The 16,119-nt window shown below is 32.6% G+C and overlaps 2 protein-coding genes across 4 annotated transcripts; one reads left to right on the top strand and one right to left on the bottom strand.

The window, feature by feature from the left end:
- Nucleotides 1-4,375: 4,375 nt before the first annotated feature.
- Nucleotides 4,376-7,997, bottom strand: LOC110628292 (uncharacterized protein DDB_G0290685). 3 transcript variants are annotated; one of them, XM_021774893.2, is made up of 2 exons: nucleotides 7,735-7,997; nucleotides 4,376-7,259 (listed from the first exon to the last, which is right to left on the bottom strand). In XM_021774893.2, exon 2 carries the CDS (start codon nucleotides 7,093-7,095, stop codon nucleotides 4,615-4,617), a length of 2,481 nt encoding a protein of 826 aa, XP_021630585.1. In that variant the 5' UTR covers nucleotides 7,096-7,259; nucleotides 7,735-7,997; the 3' UTR covers nucleotides 4,376-4,614. The 3 variants fall into 3 exon arrangements, with proteins under 3 accessions (XP_021630585.1, XP_021630586.1, XP_021630587.1); XM_021774894.2 differs by having other exon boundaries at nucleotides 4,376-7,182; XM_021774895.2 differs by having other exon boundaries at nucleotides 4,376-7,167.
- Nucleotides 7,998-8,277: 280 nt separating this feature from the next.
- On the top strand, nucleotides 8,278-10,043 carry LOC110628294 (cysteine desulfurase, mitochondrial). Its single transcript, XM_021774898.2, has one exon. It carries the CDS (start codon nucleotides 8,320-8,322, stop codon nucleotides 9,691-9,693), a length of 1,374 nt encoding a protein of 457 aa, XP_021630590.1. The 5' UTR covers nucleotides 8,278-8,319; the 3' UTR covers nucleotides 9,694-10,043.
- The last annotated feature ends 6,076 nt before the right edge of the window (nucleotides 10,044-16,119 follow it).

Genomic DNA, 16,119 nt, shown 5'->3' with positions numbered 1-16,119 from the left:
AGTTTAATTTTTTATTTATTTTAATTTAATTTAATTTTTAATTTTAAAAATTTTAATTATTTCAATTTGGTTCGATTTTAATAAAAAAAATTAAAAAAATTAAATCAAATCGATTAGTGATAATAATATATTATATTAAAATTAAAATATTTTAATTAAATTTTAAACTACTAAAATTAAAATGTAAAAAATAAAAAAAATTATTAAAAATTAAAACCGATCAAACTTAATTGAATCGAATCGAATTAAATCGGTTCAATTTGATTCAGTTTCTCATCAAAATCGATTCAATTTAATTTTTATAAATACTAAAATTTTAATTTTTAATTTATTCAGTTCGATTTGATTTTGAATCGAACTGATCGAATGCTCACTGTTACTGGCAGGTTTAATCTAGTCAATAAAATCAGAAAATATAAATAGTTAAAATTAATAATAATAATAATATTTTTATTATAATTATCCTTTTGTATATTTTATAAATAATTATTAAAATATATTTATTTAAATTTTGAGATTTAAAATATTTTTTTAAAAATAATTTAAAATTTCAGATAATAATATTCAAAGAAAATAGTTAAACGTCTGTTTTAGTTGGATTATGAAAAATTTATTAAAAGAAATTTAAAAAATTGAAGCTGTTTTGAAAATTTTTAAATAATAAATTTAATTCATAAAATAATATTTAGACTTACATTCCATTTATAGTAAAAATAATTATAATTTATAGGTAGACTTTAAAATTTAGTAAGTGAATGATGTTGGTATTTAAAATATATTTCCATTTAAGGTATTTCTCAAAAAAATAAAAAAAAAGTCCATTTAAAGTAGTTTTATCAGCATGCATATTATTGAAACTACCTGCCTAAAAAATAACTGAAATTATCATTTTTAATTTCTAATTATTTTATAATTCAATTATAATTCACAACATTTTTTTATATTATTTGAGTGAAACCGGTAATTAAATAAAATTATAATATTAACTAATAATATTTATACTATTATTATTATTTTATATATTTTACAGCGTAAGATTTAACAAAAACTGTACTCGCTTAATCTGTAAAAAATATCCGATAGAAAGTATATCTGAATAAATTTAAGACGTCTCAATTCTAATCTCTTAATTCCATTTAAAAAAAAATTTAATGGTAATTTATTTTTATAAGTTTTTAAATAATAAATTTAATTCATAAAATAATATTTAGATTTACATTCCATTTATGTAAAATAATGTTAATTAATTTATAATAAAAATATAATTATAATTTATTGGTAGAAAATAAAATTTAAGAAGTAAATGAATTGTATAACCAACAATTTCCATTTAAAGTATTTATCAGAAATTAAAAAAAAAAGTCCATTTAAAGTAGGTTTATCAGTTGAAACTACTTGCCTAAAATATAACTGAAATTATTATTTTTTTATTTGTATTATGTGATGTAAAATTTGACTGAATTATATGGTAACTAAAATTGATTAAAATGTATTTTTAATTATTTAATAATTCAATTATAATCCAGAGGATTTTTTTATATTATCTAAGTGAAAATCACTATTTCTGTATTATAATTTTTATTTATTTTATTTTTTTTTATATTAAAAAAATATTTTTTTATTAATTTTTCAATTATATCTATTTTAAATATATTAAACTTTATTAAATATTAAAAGATATTTGAAGAGATTTTAAAAATAAAATAAAATAAAATAAGTTATAATAGTAAATTTATATATTATTATATTTAAAAAAATAATAATAATTTTGAATAATAAAAAAATATGAATAAAAATTATGAAACGGAGGAATAATTATTATTAAGAAAATAATAAACATGCATATATATAAATAAAAGAAATAAGAATTATATTAAATATAAAATTATTATATTAAATCACTAATTAAATAGGTATACATAAAAGAATTTAGAAAGGTTTTTTTAGTAATTTTGGATGTATTTATTTTTATGATCTTATGAACAGATTACAAAATTTTTGATTTTTTTTTATATTATAACTTAATTGCATTTCCAAGGCCCATATGATAAAAACAAATAAGAGAGCTTTTATAAGAGTTTGCCAAAGGCCCAAATAAAAAGAAAGCAAACCAAAAACCACTAAATCAAATAGCACAAACCAAGCCCAAAACAATCCAACCACCATTCTAAAGCTCCGATCCATACCAAACCAACCTACTGCTGAAATTGCTGAGAGAAGAATGCCAACGACATGCAAACAAGCAATCTAGTGTAAACACATATAGAAAGGCTAAACAGAAAAGGCCCAAAGTAAACAAACCAAAACTGTATGACACAAACACAAAAAAAAAGATGTAGTAGTACTCTCACAACAGTGGTAATCACAGTATAGCGGTATGGTCCTGAACATATAAAAGTTCTTTCCGGAAGGAAGAAATCCTCTATACTTAGGTTTAGGGTCGGTTTAAATTGAAAAAATCGACCGAATTGAATTAATTTGAAAATTTAATTTGGTTTTTTATTTATTTTGATTCGATTCAGTTTTTAATTTCAGAAATTTCAGTTATTTCGGTTTGATTTGGTTTTAATAAAAAAAATCGAAAAAATCAAACCGAACCGATTAGTCATAATAATATATTTTTTTAAATAATATGGAGAAATTAAATCATATTAAAATTAAAATATTTTAATTAAATTTTAAAATACTAAAAATAAAGTGTAAAAATAAAAAATTTATTAAAAATCAAAACCGATCAAACTGAATTGAATCAAACCGAATCAGACCGGTTCAGTTCAATTCGATTTTTAACAAAAATCAGTTTGAGTCAATTTTCATAAATACTAAAATTTTGATTTTCAATTTATTTAATTCGGTTTGATTTTAAACAAAACCGACCGAATATTGACCCTGCTTAGGTTCAAGAAGAAAACCTCTCAACAAATCATTAGAAACCTATAAACAATAAAGAAAAACACCATCGATCATTAAAAAATTACCACAATTATCATCGATGACGAGGAAAAATCAAAAAATAATAATAAAAAAATAAAAAAACACAAAATATATATATTTTTTGCGAAAAAAAGCAAATCAAACTACAAAGAAAGTCGAACAAACTTGACAATCTCAACAAAAATATGGTAAATAATACAAAACCAACAAACCCACTCCATTGGTCTCTCGCATTCCTTCTCGATTTCAATTGTATTGCAAGTCTAATAGTTGCTTTGTATAAAAAAATTAATAATTAGTATTACTAGTTACACTTCGAATTCATAAATCGTGCTATAATTTTTATAAATTAATAAAGTTAGATGAAATTAATTTTATTATTTTATAAAAATTTAAAATATAGTCAGTAACATTTAGAGTAAAATCAGCATAAGAGTGTATATTTTTTACTTTTTAATAAATTATTATTAATTTGTATTTCAGTATTAAGATAAATTACACTTTAATTTCTAATGTTTAGTATAATTAATAAATTAATTTTTTTATTTTTAAAATCAAATACTTTTATTTCTATATTCTATCCAATAAGCCATCCTTCCTTCTACCAATTTTTTTAAAAAGTTACATTCATATAAAATAAAAATATTTATTTTATCCCATATAATTATGAGACCTTAAAATTGAATATAAATTTACAATTCAAAATATTCACATTCAACAAACTTTTAATACTTCTGCCCTATGATTATCATTTATTTAATACACTTCAATCTCAAGTTCACATACTAATAATTACAATAAAAAATAAAAACCATACAAAGTTCAGGATTTTGTTTCAAATTATAGACAAGAACCCACTCTAGATTTATGCGAAGTATTAACGTTGAAAGAGATTAAGGTTTCTCAAAAAGTTTAAAAAAACTAAATGATAGCTAACGACTGGTTTTGTATTTCAGGACCAAATAAATAACAATTAAAGAACAGAAGTATTAAAAATTCAGTTGTATTAAAGCATCCTTTTTCGTATTGACTAAAGCTGAGATGTCAAATCAGTAAAGCTTTGATCATTGGTTGTTACTCTTTTCAAGTTCTTCCTAATGCAGCATTACATGCTCCCAAAGTTAATATCCGATACTATTGGGAAATACAAGAACAGAAAAAAAACAAAAAAGTTAGGCTGTCAAATTCATGCTTAGGTAGGAGTTTCAATGGACTCTTCAAAGTCCATTTCAGGTTTTGGGAGCCTTTCAGCTTTCACAAATGCTTGCAAGCCAAAAATGAAGATTATGGTAAAAGACAAGTTGCCATTTCACTCTCAAGGTTGAAAGGATAGTGACTGATAGCTATGTAAATTCTTCTTCCATGTCTTGCAACTACTAGAAGCAAATCCATCTGGCATACATTGCAAATTCAAAATATAACTCAAAAATAGAAAGAGGAGTAGAAGGAAATATGTGGAATCTCTGATTACTTTATGTCGAAACCATAATGTTCTAACTTACAACCTGTCTTAAACAACAGAAAAACAGTAATATTCCTTGGAGACTATTATTGCAACAAAGCATAATAATAAACATAAAACCTTGAAATTCTGCTGACTATGTCAGGGACAAGGAAACAAAATCTTAGTAACGTGCAATTTGTTTTAGGTACACTATATCCTAGCATGAAGTAGAAACTTCACGCGGCTGCTGTATCTCCTCTAGTAATTCCCTGGCTTCCTGTATCTGGCAAGGTTCCCAAATCTGTCCGAGCTTCTTTTTCTTCTTGTGAAACTGAAGAATTTGAAGAATCGACTGAATCATTTTGAGGTGAAGTATTTGAGTCATTCTGGCTGACATCAGTTTTGCTATCTGTGTTTGAGGGTGCATCTTTCTCTTCTTGGGATGTTGAAGATTCAGAGGAAACAACTTGTCCTTGGCTTGCTTCTGTTTTGCCTTTCGTACTGGTATCATCATTTGTGTTCCTTTCGACAGCATTGTTGTTCTCATCCTGACCATTATTGCCACTGTTAGAATCAATCTGTTCTTTTTGGCTTGCCTCTTTATTGTCATTCGTGTTGTTGTGAACAGAATTCTCATCCTGCTTTTGCCTAGAATCTCCATTATTGTTTGTGTTTGAGGACAAGCGATTCTCATCCTGGTTTTGGCCAGAATCTCCATTATTGTTTGTGTTTGAGGACAAGTGATTCTCATCCTGGTTTTGGCCAGAATCTCCATTACTGTTTGTGTTTGAGGACTCATCCTGGTTTTGGCCAGAATCTCCATTACTGTTTGTGTTTGAGGACTCATCCTGGTTTTGGCCAGAATCTTCATTATTGTTTCTGTTTGAGGACAAATCATCCTTACGGGACTCTGAAGAATTAACTTGTTCCTTTTGACCAGCATCCACATTGTTATTTGTATTTGATGTTGTGTCTTTGTCTTGCCCTGGATCAGCATTTTCATTTGTGTTTGAGGATAAAACAGTTTCTTGATTTCCTTCTCCAGAAATACTATCAGACTTTTCACCCTGAACTTCATTATAATTTTGGCTTGCTGATGAAGGTCTATTGGAGTCAACAGTTTGGCCATCGGACGAAACAGACTCAGAATTGCTAGAAGCTGTTGATTCTTGATTAGTTGAATCTACATTCTCAGTTGTAGTGGAAGGTTCTGCATTCGAATCTGATTGCTGGCCACTGGCATCTGGGTCCAATTTCTCAGTTTGCACATGTACAACATCATTTTCAGTCCCATCCTCTCCCTTTGATGTCGTGTTATCTGTTGCTTCATTTTGATTTTGTGGAGTTGGATCATGACTTTCTGAAGCAACTGGAATGGAGTTAGAATCCACCGGCTGCTGATTGTTTGATTCTGTTGCTATTGTGGACGTATCATGGGAAACCTCAGCTGAACCTTGCTTACTATTTTCGTTGCCACTATCTTCATTGGCCGTATTTGTGGCATTGTTATTTTCTGCTGGTTCAGTATTTGGAACCTCATTTTGACTGGAATCAACTACCTTGCTGATCTTTGTTTTACTGTCAAAGTCAGACTCATTCTTCTCTTTGCTCTCCACATGTTCTGCCTCACTAGTTTTCTCTGGATCACCTTGCTCTTCTCCAGATGTTACATTTTGAGTGTCGTGGACAACTGCACTGGAAGCATCATCTCCCTTGTAATGCTCTTCTCTGGTCTCCGTACTATGTTCAGAATTTCCATCTGGAACCTGATCTTCTACTGAACCTGAATTTTCAATGTTCTCTTCCTTATCTTCTGCCTCTTTAGTTTCTGCCCCTTTGCTTTCTTCCACAACCTGTTTAATTTCCGTTCCTTGACTCTCCTCTGCATTTTCCTTAGCTTCACTTGTGTTTTCATGGCTTGCTTCATTTGCCATGTCATGATTTTCTGTCTCTTTGCTCTCTTCATTCTCCTTATTCTCATCAGGATTCTCCTTGTCTTCATTTTCTACCTCTTTGCTTTCTCCATTATCAGTCTCTTTGCTCTCCTCATTATTAGTTTCTTTGCTCTCTCCATTATCAGTCTCCTTGCTCTCTCCATTATCAGTCTCTTTGCTCTCTCCATTATCAGTCTCTTTGCTCTCTCCATTATCAGTCTCTTTGTTCTCTACATTTTCCTTATCTTCAACATCATTCACTTTGTTTTCTTCACCCCCATTATCTTCACTAACATTGTCCTTGATCTCTTCCTTCTCTGTCTGGTGATCATCATTGCTATCCTCCCGCTCTCTTTCTTCACCAACATTCTCCTTGTTTTCTTCACCCGATTTTTCTCCATCTGCGGAATCCTCCCTCCGATCAGATCCCTCTTCAGTTTGATCATGAAAATGATCCTGGATATCACCATCTTCACCCCCAGTTCCCATGTTATTGCGAGGCTTAGATTCTTCCTCATTCTTCTTTTCTTCGTCTTCTTCCTCCTTGTGTCTCTTATCTCTAATGATAGTTTCCTGAAATTCAGGAAGATCTTTTCTTCCTAGTTTTATAAGCTCATTCCCAGTGTTCACACTGTCCTCAAATGCTGCTGCTTTCTTGTCATGAGAATGCCTGACTTGGTAAAGCAGCCAGATTCCAACACCAACCAAAAGACAAATTTGTAAAGCATGCTTTACCTTAAAACCTTTGGATCTCTGGCTCCTACGTGGTGATGACCTAAACATGATTTAGCCCCTTGCAAATGCTTCTCTCCTCCAACAACCGGCCCACAAGTTTATATCAATTAGTGGCGTATGCTAAAGCAGTAACAACTTCATTAAGAGCCAGTATATGCAAATTTAACAGAAGATTATTTCAATATCCTTGTCAAATAGATCACCACAGACACCTAACAAAGCAAAATTACTAATTATATAGAGGTAATGGCCTGCACATATATTGAGCATTAACAAACCAAAAAGAAAATCTAATCTGAAGAGGAAGATTAAAGATTAACAAAAGAAAGAAAGAACAGAACAGAGTTGCTGGAAACAAAAATTTCTTGCAAGTTGCATCTAACAAAAGATAGAACAGGTCCAAAAACAGAGTCAAATCAATAATCAAAAGCAAGAGAAGATCTAAACCATTTCATTCCAGATTGGAAAGCATAAAGAAGAAATATTGTTGCATTATAATCATACCAGTTTTTGATACCCACTTATTCAAATTTGACAAAACAAATTATAGTCATAAACGAAAAATAAGTTGCAAAAGCAGGGAGCAGTTTTGGAGACCAAATTCAGATCTAGCACATAATATAAGAGATCTAGCCAATCCCATTTTCAAGAAAATTAGAAATGTCAAGAAACAAATCAGAAACTTACCCAGAAAACAGAGGCCCTAGTTTCTGCAATAATGGAAAACAAAAGAAAGGATCCCTTTATTTGGAGAAAAATGCAGCCAAAAATAAACAAAGATTTGGGACTGGAACTGTATATTTTGGACTAGAAATGCTACAACGTTGATCTTTTTAGGTGGGAATCCTTTATACTCAGATTGGATCTGGTTAGGAAACTAAAAATGGAAAAAAAAAAAAAACAGAGTACTTCAAAGCCACAAATGCCTTTTCTTTATAGAACCACTCGGAAAGAAACACACACTCAAAGGAGTAATAATGCTAATAAAAATAATATATACTCATTTCTACCTGTCATCATTTAAAGCGCGTGATAGTTACGCCCCCGCACTAAAACGACACCGTTGCAATGCTCATTGTTCTTTACGACGTCATGATTTCTCAAAGTTCATTTCATGATAATTATTATCATCATCTTTAAGTTACCCACGGCGACACAAAGAATTAACCTGTAGGGCTAGAAACTTGCCACGTGTCATACAGTGTGATCTCTCCCCATAAATACTCTATTAGAATTAAAGATATCATTCGAAAATTACCTAGCAGCCCAGCCATGGCTTCGAAGCTTCTAGCTTCCGCAATCCGCCGATCCTTAGCAAGGACCACCAACACCTGCGGTCCCCGCGGCATCTCCACCGCTGCGGCAGCCGCCGTTGCTCCGTCTACGGAGCCGTTTGAGAATCAAGGAGTTGTCACAGTAAAGGGCGTGAAAATATCTGCTCGGCCTCTTTACCTAGATATGCAGGCAACCTCTCCAGTGGACCCTAGAGTACTTGATGCTATGCTTCCTTATTATCTCGCTCGTTTTGGCAACCCTCACTCTCGTACTCACCTCTACGGCTGGGAGTCCGATTCCGCCGTCGAGACTGCCCGCTCTCAGGTTGCCGATTTAATCGGCGCGTCTCCTAAAGAAATAGTCTTCACGTCAGGGGCCACGGAGTCGAATAATATTTCGATTAAAGGAGTCATGAAATTCTACAAAGAAAAGAAACGTCATGTTGTTACTACTCAAACTGAGCATAAGTGTGTGCTGGACTCTTGTCGCCATCTCCAACAGGAGGGTTTCGAGGTTACTTACCTTCCTGTGGGAAACGATGGGATTGTCGATTTGGAGAACTTACGATCAGCCATCAGGCCTGATACCGGGCTTGTGTCGGTTATGGCGGTGAACAACGAGATTGGTGTGATTCAGCCGATGGAGGAAATTGGCAAAATCTGCAAGGAATTCAATGTACCGTTTCACACTGATGCCGCACAAGCGCTGGGGAAGATCCCAATTAATGTGGAGAACTGGAATGTTAGCTTGATGTCATTAAGTGGACACAAAATATATGGTCCGAAAGGCGTTGGGGCTTTGTATATGCGCAGGCGACCAAGAATCCGAGTGGAGCCCCAAATGAACGGAGGTGGACAAGAGAGAGGGATAAGAAGTGGGACGGTGCCCACTCCTTTGGTTGTGGGAATGGGTGCTGCTTGTGAATTGGCGAAGAAGGAGATGGAGTACGATGATAAGAGAATTAAAGCTTTGCAGGAGAGGTTGTTGGATGGAATTAAAGCTAAACTCGATGGAGTGGTGGTGAATGGGAGCGTGGAAAGGCGATATGCAGGGAATTTAAATCTTTCCTTTGCGTATGTAGAAGGGGAGAGCTTATTGATGGGGTTGAAGGATGTGGCAGTGTCAAGTGGGAGTGCCTGCACTAGCGCGAGTTTGGAACCTTCATATGTATTAAGGGCATTGGGGGTGGATGAGGACATGGCACATACCTCAATCAGGTTTGGAATCGGGAGGTTTACTGCAGAGGCAGAGATCGATAGGGCCATTGAACTTACAGTACAGCAGGTCGAGAAGTTGAGGGAAATGAGCCCACTGTATGAGATGGTGAAGGAAGGAATTGATATTAAGCAGATTCAGTGGGCACAACACTGACAGGTAACTATTGGATAAACCTCTACTGAGAACATTTTTGGGATATGGATTGCATGCTGAATGAGTACACCCCCATTGAGCTTGGAGCTGCCAACGGTTGTCATACAGGTTCTTACTTTCTTCTGTACTAGTATATGCCCTCCCGAAATTTCCTAGTTTAACTAGGGTAGCATTTTGACATTATATGTCTTCTTAAACTATATGAAGGTTCTTCTAGGTATAAGCATATCATAATTTGACAACAGGAATAATAAGGTTTGCTTCTGCTGCAGATGTAAAAGTTATCTTCTGTTGTATCTGTAAGTTGTTGATTTCTTTTCTGGTGTTTCCAATTAAGTGATTTCGATGCTTATTGTGATATTTTACTCATGAATGAATAGCTGTAAAATAGTAACATTAGTGACAGTTATGACACATGAGAGACAGCTTGCCAAATGTTTGGTAAATTCATACATTAACAAAGTGTCCACGTTTAATACTAGTTATGTGAGGCCTTTAGGAATAGTTTAAGTCTATGGATACCTGTGGTTGTGGTGCTTATTAGTCACATTTATTAGTGGATAAAATGCCAACCGTTAGGCTTCTTTTATTTTGGGGTTAATTTCATCTACGACTACTGGACTGATCATTAGTCCTATAGAATTCAATAAATTTTAATTTTTTTCTCCTGAAAATCACTAAGTTTTTACTAGTGTAACAGTAAACCGTCGGTAAAACCTATCCCCAATCAATTTCAATCCAAAAATTTGTCATGGCAGTTGTTTTAACGTTTTAAATTATGCTGAGTGCTTAGAAGGGTCAGAAAGTAACCAGTGAGTTTTATTTTAGTGAAATTGGAGGCATATTCAGGAATGTGAGATCTTGAGATTGACTCCCAGTTGAAGCCAATTGTGCCAAAAGCAAAAGAATGGAAAGCAAAAGAATGGAAAGTAAGAAGAATATCACCTATTTTGCCTGTATGCTATGTTTGGATGGGATGAAAATAAGGAAAATTTAGGAGAACAAAAAATATATTTTTCTCCTATTTTATTTGGATTGGAGGAGAGAGAAGGAAGGGATTGGAGAGGAAATGAGTAGGAACAAATGAAATTACTTTTTATTCCTGTTATTCTGTATTTTAGTTACAAATAAAAAGGGTAAAGTAAACATTAACTCTCTTATTTTCCTCCCCAATATCCAAACGAAGGAAAGAAACTAACTTTCTCATTACTTTAATTTCCTTTCTTATTTTTCACACTTTATTTTCTTTCCTTCTAAAAAAGTATCCATACAAGGCTTTATTTTGATGTCTTTTACCCTTAGAATAAGGAGAAAATGACAGAGAATGGAGAAAAATAATTAACATGATCGTTACTTCATGCTTCCAATTTTAATGTAGCTGGATTTTGATTTTAATGGGTTTATTGTTGCCAAAATCAAGGTTTAGGGAATTTAAGTAATGAATTGAATCTTAGTGAAGTTATGGTATTAGACCGAGTGAGATTTACTGTAGACTGGGGGATGCAATTCTGCCTCGGTTGTGATGTCTATGTGATGCGGAACTCCAGATTAACAATGGTAGTGTGATATTTGTGTCCCATTGCGCACGTGCTTTGGGACCTTGTCCTTGATGCCTAAGGAAGTTTACATGTGAAGCTTAAAATCTTTTATTCAACTGTTCACACTTCACAGTGTCTAATGTGCATTTTGAGCGGCCCCAAACTATTATCTTCTTGTTTATTTATACTTCTCAGTCCCACCCTTTCATGAAGCCTAATTGTTAATCTAAACTTCTACCCATTCTAGATTTCTAATAAACCCAAATTCTGGCCTAAGCAATAAGCCCTGCGAGCTGTTCTGTGCCACTTATTCTCACCTTTCTTTCCTATGGTGTTAGATTGCGTTATTAGCAAACTTCTTTTAGTACTTATGCTCATTATTGGTGTATGCGTTGGTGGAAAGAAGCTGCACAAACCACAAAGCCTTGTAAAGAGGTGTTGAGACAGTTATGTTATTCTTTTGATAGCCCAGTGAACAGACAGAAAATGCATCCGCACTTGTGTCCAACTGTTATAGCTGCAGGTTGGCATTGATCAACAATTGCAGTAGAGAACCAAGGATCTGTCCTGGACTTCCTTGGTAGGATTTAGACACGTTCCTTTGATCTTTCTTATTTTCACCTTTCTTTCCTATGGTGTTAGATTGCGTTATTAGCAAACTTCTTTTAGTACTTATGCTCATTATTGGTGTATGCGTTGGTGGAAAGAAGCTGCACAAACCACAAAGCCTTGTAAAGAGGTGTTGAGACAGTTATGTTATTCTTTTGATAGCCCAGTGAACAGACAGAAAATGCATCCGCACTTGTGTCCAACTGTTATAGCTGCAGGTTGGCATTGATCAACAATTGCAGTAGAGAACCAAGGATCTGTCCTGGACTTCCTTGGTAGGATTTAGACACGTTCCTTTGATCTTTCTTATGTAGCTGCTCCTCTTATTTTGTTCATCTACACGAGTGAGTTGACGCACAGCACGAGTTATGGTACTTTTTAGTCACATGAAAAGAAGGAAGCGGTGAAGGTTTCCACCTCGTATAGAGTTAATATAAAAAGCTATATTCATGATATCTTTGTTTGAGTTCTTATGCATGCCAAATATTTTTTGTTCCTATAGTGTGTGAGAATATATCCCTCCATCTCTTGTTTTTCACCCTTCTCTTGTTTTTCACCCTTGAGAATTACTGGAATTAAGATTTTTGAAGTACCTTTGTTTTGTAAATAATAATGTCCTACTTAGGATTTAGGGCAATCATTTGCTAACCAGACCCAGTTATCATATATATGGGCATGTCTGCAGGGGCCGGCTTTCGCTACTTGAAGTCTTGAAGTGTCGTACAATGTCCAAGTATTATTATCAAACTCTGGTATTTTAGGACAAATGAAGTTGGTGAATATCATAGTTTATTGTTTCATCTCTCTCCCCATCACAATTTCTTTAGGGATTGACTGGGTATTTATTAGTCCTAGCTATATTCTGCTACTTTACTGCCTCTTAATGCCTTTAAGATCACTTCGTTATGGATACTATACTACTACTACCTCCTTTGTTAAGGTGCTATCAACAGCAATATGACAAGTAATCCACAGATTCCGACTTTCTGTTAAATCATGGCTTCTCTATCACAGCTGACACCGGTTGTGGTCTTTGGCAGAAAATATGTCGGACCATAAACTATATTTTCACCTTTCTGTTAAATCTCGGCAACACAAAAGCTTTCAAATTTGCCCGCTTCATGAACTATCTTTCCTTTCGCCAGAAAGAAAACCAAGAGAAAAGCAGATCTGGAGGGCTTCAACCTGAAACCATAACAAAAAGAAACGCGTACAGAAAAAAACAACATGCAGCCATAGAAAAACTCTCGCTAAAAAGCACTGTTGCAAGCAACCAAAATCAAAAATCATATATATATATATCTATCCCGATTGTAAGAGAGTAACTCACAATCGAACAAAGGAAGGAGGCTTCCTCTACTCAAGTAAAAAATCATATATATATATATATCTATCCCGATTGTAAGAGAGTAACTCACAATCGGGCAGAGTAAGGAGGCTTCCTCTATTTGAGTCAAAACTAATTGCAGGAAGCAACTAAAATAAAAAATCATATATATATCTATCCCGATTGTGAGTTATATCGAGCCAAAACGAAATTTTTTTTCAAAAAAATGAAAAGAGAGGTTTTTCTCTTTTTAAAATAAGTGAGAGCCGATTTGAGGGATTACCTTTTGTTCACGATAATTTAGCATAATTTGAAATTTCCTGGAATGGTTTCAAATTGTTTTTTATGCTAATGTGAAAGAATGACTCGTGAATCTTGGAATCCTGAATGTGGAAGGCCTGTAGAGTGCTTATTTACAAGGAGAGACATGTCAAAGACGCATAGCCACTATATGATAAGAAAGGAATAGAAAGCCACACATAGACAATGAAATCTCTGTGAACTGTGCAAAGCCACATTATGGACTTCGTCATGTCAATTTATTTCATATTTATTAATGTATTATTATTTGGTTCACATGTTCATAAATTTATTTTAGGTATTATTTTTTTATATAGGAAACCTTAATTTTTCATTTTTATTTTTAAGGGCAGTTTAGGAAGTGAGTATTAATTGTATTTCTAAGAAATTATGTTCAATATAAATTATGCAATTTAGATATGCAATTCAGTTGAGGCCATTAATTCCTTATACGTACGAAAGCGTCAGGTCTCTCTTCACACCACGCAACCAATTAATTCTCCCGGCGCAGATGCGGATAGGATTGCAAAATTATTGGGACGTTACTGGATTGAGTTTCTCCCCACTGAATTCGGACTCACATGGGACTCGGTCTGCCTCGTGTTTTTGAGTCGAGACTGAGGAGCCGGATTGTTCGGCCTAAAGGACTGCGCCGGCTCTGGTTTTAGGGTTCAGGTCTGGTCCAAAATGAGTGAAGTCTAGTGGTCATCAAACCTAAAGTGGTGAAAGTTTTCAATTATATGGACATGATCAATTTAATTTGGTTTTAACATAATTTCACGGTTTTCTATATCCAAATTTACTAATTTTCCATGTTCATGATTCATGGTAGTTATGTTTAGTTTTGATTATGATTCTCGTATAGTTTTAAGTTAAAGTTAAACCACAATTGAAATTATGATCGAACTGAAATCGGGACCAAGCAATGGATCCTGCAAATATCTCCTGTATATACTCAAAAGGTTGATTTTTATTTCTATAAAAACAGAGAGGGGATTTTTAGAACACACAAGTTATTATGGTCGAAATTATCGTGAATTTAACTGAGACTATGAAAAATTGCTCTTGAGTTTGATTCTGTAACAGTTTGTTTTCGGTTCTCATACGCTATTGCTTTTTGATTTGGTTCTTTTGGATGGGTCAATATCAGTATCCTTATTTTCTGAATTGATGGGAAAGATCGATTACAAGGAATAGATCTCCTGAATTGCATATCTGAAATCAAGTTGCTTTTCATTTCTTCCCGGCTTAGAAAGCTTTTTGAGGTTCCAAGCAAATCAACTGATTCAAGTAGTTTCTAGCTGGGCTCCTGTTGTTCCACATCAAGCCTAGTTATTTGGAGAATCTGATAATCTTCTTAACAAAAGGCAACTGGACCCACGAAAATGCCCCATCAGATGGTCACTACACATGCATCTGAAGCTGGGAATCGTGTGCTGATAGCATAATTTCTTCATAATTTAAAAGAGAGACAGAGAGAAAGGAACACTTTATTTATTTTTTCCAACTGGGTTTTGTTGGAATGCAGCACAAGAAACAGTGTGAAAAGGCAATGGGAATCAGAATCCGCTGTCACTGGGCAGAGCTTTTCTTTTTCAGCCTGTGCACGTCTTTGATCTTTGCACCAACATTCTCTTTTAGGCTTGAGAAAGATTTTTCTACAGCCACACGTGACTGTTCTACCTGGTTTTACCACTGGACAATTAAAAACTTTAATCTCCCTTGATTCAGGTTGTTAAAAAGATGAGCTTTTTTTAAGATACCCATCAGTTTGTTTTCAAGTTTAGAGCAGAAAGGAATGCTGGCCTCTGAATGAGCTTTCAATTATTGGTGAGAGATTCTGATCTTATCTCTGTTTTCATTCTTCAGCTTAAGATATGAAACATCCCAACAATTGCATAAACATTCTATATATGATTGATAATGGCGATTTTATCTTTTGGCATCTACCAATGATTTCAAAATATCTCCAGAAAATAATTTATATTTACGGTAAAAAATATTTTTTTATTATTTAATTTTAATTTAAAAAATAAAATTTATTAATAAATTTATAAATTGAGATTTTGATAAGAATCTCATACCAAAATGAGAAAGGCATTTTTCTTTAAATAAATTAGTTTTTTTTATTATGAATTTTTTTTTTCATAAATTAAAATTTTTAAGTGTTTTAAATGTTAAAAATTACGAAAAATATTTTTTAAATAATATTTACTTGTTAAACAAGGTTAAATTTCATTAAAATTATAAAATAAATAAATTTCATTAGATTTTCAAAATAACAACTTTGTAAAACAATTAAAATCAATTAATTTTTTCTAATTTTATATTTGCAATTAAGCATTGAATTTAATTCTTATGAGTTAAAAAATTATTAAAATAAAAAATATACATATTATATTTTATTTATTTCATAATTTTTTTTATCTTTTTATTTTTAATTATTTTAAAATATTGTTCACTTTATTAACATAAATATTAATTATTATAATTTTATTTATTTTATTTTTCATACAATTTTTCAATATTAATTTATTTTTGTAAATGAAAATTTTAATTATTTTAATATTTAATAAAATTTATTGCTTTTTATTTTATTTTTAAAATGAGTATAATTAAAAAGTTAATATAAAAAAATTATAGGAGTAATTA

The sequence above is a fragment of the Manihot esculenta genome, chromosome 12, assembly GCF_001659605.2.
Source record: "Manihot esculenta cultivar AM560-2 chromosome 12, M.esculenta_v8, whole genome shotgun sequence".
NCBI lineage: Eukaryota > Viridiplantae > Streptophyta > Magnoliopsida > Malpighiales > Euphorbiaceae > Manihot > Manihot esculenta.
The sequence above is the reverse complement of the archived record's forward strand: the minus strand, read 5'-3'. Positions and strand labels throughout refer to the sequence as shown.